Raw genomic sequence first — 5,527 nt, forward strand, 5'->3', positions numbered from 1 at the left:
TGTGTCAATTAGACATATTCACTAACTGTAGTAAGTAATATTGACAGGTAAATATCTGAACACTTACATGTATTTTAATACAAATGTATTACTAGCAAAATACCAGTTCACCTTACATTTCAAGGAAAACAGGACACTAATGGTGCAAAATTTCTGCAATACATAGATTCCAGGACTCAGTGTAATTCTTGATCACATTATTTTTTACATATGATATAAGAAAATTACAATCAAATGTTGTTTTCAGTTGCTGTAGATTTTGTTTGACTTGAGAAACCATAAAAATTTGATGTTGAGCATAGTTAATCTTTCATTGCCATTTTTGTGCAAAATCCAGTGAAAATAAAATCTTAATTGACTTGATGTAAAAGTGACATTGAGGGAAGTAAACATATCATGTGTGTTATTTAAAAATTTCTCATACTATGTATCCCCCCTAATTTGCCAAGTAAAAACATAAATACATGTATAATAAGTAGACAAGATTTTACATTCTTAAATATCTAAGCTTGCTAATTCACAATTCTCACAAGTACACGTTTTTTTACAAAAGCAGCAACATGCACAACCCTGTAATGAACTAGATTTTAAATAACCAAATACTGAAAGTAAATTTGTTCTCAGACAAGATTCAGTGTTACAGTAAGAAATAATGTCATCGGAAATTCCAGGCAAATTTTTGGCAATATCTCTTTTATTGTAGTACAAGATAGCTTCAGAGGCCTGTCCTCGCCTTCCAGCTCTACCAATTTCTTGGAGATACTGAGAAACAGATCTTGGGGGACTGGCATGAATCACTCTTGTAATACATGTAGGATCAAATCCCATCCCCGTAACAGAAGTGGTTAAAATTAACCTTATACGGGGATTTTCTGTATTTAAATCCTTTAATGTAGCCTGAATAACCTCATCATCCTGATTTGCGAAGATTGCAGAATAACAGGATTCCATAATTTTGTTTTCACCAAACAGTGACTTCAAAAAAAAAAGGGCACAACTCATGTAGTACATGGGTATAAATAATAATGTAACAGGGTAGCTGGTTGGATGTTTCTGCAACTCTAAACATTCAGTTTTAAAAATATGTTCATAAACACTTGTAACATCTTTTGACACAATTTTTTCCTTTTTTTCAAGAAAAATGTTTTCCTTATCAGGACTTATACAAATAATTTTAATGTTCTTAAAGCCTAGTTTCTTGGGTAAGTTCTCTACCTGTTTCTTCGTCATGGTGCCACTCATACCAACAAATTTGGCCTTGTTAAAGATGGCTGGTAATTCTGCCAATTTCCTGTAATCAGGTCTGAATTCTTTATGCCTATAAAATACAAATGTGATGAGGTTAATGATAATTCATACTCTAAAAAATAAGCTACATATTTGCCTTATTTTATTGGTTTCAATCAACATATTACATTTTTCACTTTCAAAACACAAGGTTTCACAATTATAATGTATTTCATGACATGCTTTCACAATTATTATGTATTTCATGACATATGCTTTTATAATTATTATGTATTTCATGACAAGCTTCAAATTTATTATGTATTTCATGACATATGCTTTTATAATTATTATGTATTTCATGACATATGCTTTTATAATTATTATGTATTTCATGACATATGCTTTTATAATTATTATGTATTTCATGACGTAAGCTTCATATTTGCTATGTATTTCATGACATATGCTTTTATAATTATGTATTTCATGACAAGCTTCAAATTTATTATGTATTTCATGACATGCTTTCACAATAATTATGCATTTCATGACATATGCTTATATAAATATGTATTTTATGACATATGCAGTTATAATTATTAAGTATTTCATGACAAGTGCTTTTATAATTATTATGTATTTCATGACATATGCTGTTATAAGTATGTATTTCATGATATAAGCTTCACATTTATTATGTATTTCATGACATATGCAGTTATAATTATTAAGTATTTCATGACATGTGTTTTTTATAATTAATATGTATTTCATGACATATGCTTTTTGTAATTAAGTATTTCATGACAAGCTTCAAATTCATTATGTATTTCATGACATGCTTTCACAATTACATGTTTAATCTATTTCATGACATGGATTTATAATTATGTATTTCATGAAAATCAGAATGTGAAGTTATCGTAAGTATTTGAATTAATGACCCAATTTACTGTTTTTGCAACTTTTACAATTAATAGATTGTATTTCATGACACATTTAACTAAAGTCTCAACAACACCAACTTACATGTCTGTGACATGAGATGTCTTACTTTAGTGCATCATCAGTGAACATTTCATTGTGAAAATGGTTTTATTTACTGTTAAATATCTAATGAAATGGTATATATTTGAATTTGCCTGTTAAAAATGTTATAAATAAATTTCTTCAATTATTGTGTAATTTTTGGGCTTTGTAAAATGTTTTCTTACTCAAACGAGAAAATTAGCTTTATTCATATTACTACATCTAAATGAAATAATTTTGAGGTTAGAATACAAAGTGTGGCTAACATTGCCAAAATGTACATCACTTTAAAATACATATTGTACAGGTGTAATCCATTGAATGGAAATATGATAATGAATATTTCACAGTATTTGTTTGATTACTATCAATGTAACTAATAAAGTAATAATAAATATCTTAAGACTTATTCTTAGAAAAATTCTGTCATTTTTCACTTCCATGCATATGGGTTCAAAGCATCTGCTGTAGGAATAACCAAAATATTTCTGAAAATAACTAAGAGTATAAAATTAAAAAACATGCCAATAGTAAAACATATATGTTTGTTATGGGTTGTTTGAAACCACAGAAAACAATACAGTGTATATGTATAAAGAACTTTTTCAACAAAATAATATATCAACTTCAATAAAAATTCAAGTGGTTACTTTAGATGAAATTCTCCAATAAACAGAAATTTTCAAAAGATATGCCATTCAATTTTAAAAGCATACCATGATGAAAAGTAACAGTTCATAGAGGCCTAGGTATACTAACCAATCCATCCATTTGAAAACAAAATACAAAGCTATGACAATATTAAGGTATAGCAAATAATATGAAAACAAAGCTTTTTTATAATATCATACATTAGAGGAAATTGGTGCTGAAAACCCCAACCAATCCTTGTAGGATACAGGACTATAATTAGAAAAACTTTTATTGAAAAACTCCAATCATACATTTTTAGTATCTCAACAAAAACCAAATACATTATATGCAAGTAAAAAAAAATTATAAACCAAGAACTTGTATAGATAAGTTACATCAAATCCTTGTATAAACTACAATATATAGCATACATTTTGTAGTTTGATTTTAACTAGGGTCTACTAAAAAACAAACGATACAAAAAAGCAATTATTTTCATATTATTATTAATGTAAAGAAACAAGAAAACCTTTCAAAGGCAGTGCTCACCACTTATCAAAGACATGGCATTCATCAATAAAGACTGCCTTTACCAGTGATGGAAACTCAGAAGAGAGTAACAGAGCTTGGCCTATACTATTAGAGAACAATGATTCTGGATGACAGAATATGACCTTGAAATCACCATCAATAATCTGCTGTAACCCACAACTGCACATATCAGTGGCATGAAAGTTGCAGGTTATATTACCACTCATGGCTATCTTGCAAGCTGGTATAGATCTAACAAATAAATATAGAAAAGAATAAAAATGACAAATTTATACATGTACACTTGCCCTGTAGTATGATCATTCCAAATCATCATGCAATAGAATATGTCTACAAATGAAAATCAATGTTAGATATATGAGAATTTCAATGAGTAAGCAATTATGGTGATTATACCTCTATACCTATACATATATATAAGGCTAATTTTCTTTAGAGGTATAAAATTATCCCTGAAAAGACCAAATAAAGGGGTATATTTGTTTACATTGGATTTAAAGCAAATTAATAATCCAAGAATGGCATTTTCTAATATTTTGGCTATAGACTTTAGCATTATATGCATCTTCATATGCACTTTACTATCTACTTTGATCTAATTCAATACCTTCAAACATCCTGTATTGTCTATGAATGGTGACACAACACTCTTTGATGAACTTTGTTAAATTTTCACCATATTATTATTAAACATTGGCATTGTTTAAGAGAATGAGAATCATTACAGCTAATAGAAATACCACACATCATTGACCAGGTATATTTACTTTTCAATGCCAATTATATTTTTATGTTAATTCTGCTATAGTTAGTTTTAAGAAAATAATTTAATGGAACTTTAGTTTGCCTTCATGTTAGCCTGTTCATACATTTAAATATATTTTCCCAGTTGCAAGGCATCGAGATTTTTTTAACACCTTGACAAGTGACTGTCATCAAGAAAAATGTAGCTGATATAGGACACTGTTACCGTAAGTTTAAGCTTGCTAGCTGTTCAGTCTGAATGATGTTGAGCGGTGCAATGACCAAAGAGGATGATGAATCTTGGAGAAATGGAAAGGCTTGGTACACCAAACTTTTCCCATAACCAACGGGTAAATTTAACAATAAATCTCCCGATCCCCTCTTCATCAAGTGCTCCAGTGCCTCCTCTTGCTTGTCTTTCGGACGGACACCAAACACACTTTTTACAATAACACTTATCTCCTCTCTGTCCATTATTATGATATGGCGGGCTTCAGGAAGATAACGCTGAAGATAATACACACAAAAATAAAGTCCTTTCGTTGAGCATTAATTTAATGCTCATTTTTTATATTTAGGAACAGTTATTTAAATTTTGGGAAGAAATTATAAAATCGAGGTTTTTCAAACCGGTAACTAATGGTTCTGAGGAAATTTATTGCGTAGATAAACGTTCCAAAATTTGGAACGAATTTCGAAAGCCGGTGGCAGTGATTGATGGAGTAAAGGAAAATAGTTCCGGAACGGAAACGATCACTGTACGGAGTTTGTTGATGGAGTAAAGGAAAATAGTTCCGGAACGGAAACGATCACTGTACGGAGTTTGCTATTACCTTTTCTGTACGTTCCGCATCTGACAGGCGCACCACCAAACTATATACACGGGTCATAATCACAGGGTTGACACTACTAAATTGTTAAATTGTTACCTATTGTAGTATTTTTGATCAGTAAGACTTTCTAAGATAACAAATCTGGACTAAAAATAAGGCGTATAGGTAGTTTTCAATTTGTTTGTGGTCATGCATGACATAAAACAGCGAATCAAAGAATTCAACTTTATTCATAACTAATATATTAAAATGCTGTTGATTAAAAAATACTCCAATCCAGGACCTTTTGTTTTCCAAATAATTAATATTACCAATAATTGATAAGTTCCAGTCCGACGGGTTCAAACAGAAAGATTTGAAAGCAGAGAAAACTGTGTATCATATAATCGGCATGACTTAATCAGATGGCAATACTAATACTAAAATAAGGCTTGCGCATAGTTATATATTATAGTTTCCCAAATAATTAATATTACCAATGATTGATAAGTTCCAGTTCGACAGGT

The 5,527-nt window shown here is 29.9% G+C and overlaps 1 protein-coding gene across 1 annotated transcript; it reads right to left on the reverse strand.

Moving 5' to 3' along the window:
* Positions 1–495: 495 nt before the first annotated feature.
* LOC134696919 (probable ATP-dependent DNA helicase RecQ) lies at positions 496–4,662 on the reverse strand. The gene is made up of 2 exons (XM_063558885.1): positions 4,415–4,662; positions 496–1,318 (listed from the first exon to the last, which is right to left on the reverse strand). The coding sequence occupies exons 1-2, from the start codon at positions 4,660–4,662 to the stop codon at positions 496–498; spliced, it is 1,071 nt and encodes a 356-aa protein (XP_063414955.1).
* Positions 4,663–5,527: the final 865 nt, after the last annotated feature.

Source organism: Mytilus trossulus, chromosome 14 (genome assembly GCF_036588685.1).
Source record: "Mytilus trossulus isolate FHL-02 chromosome 14, PNRI_Mtr1.1.1.hap1, whole genome shotgun sequence".
In the NCBI taxonomy this organism is placed as follows: Eukaryota; Metazoa; Mollusca; class Bivalvia; order Mytilida; family Mytilidae; genus Mytilus; species Mytilus trossulus.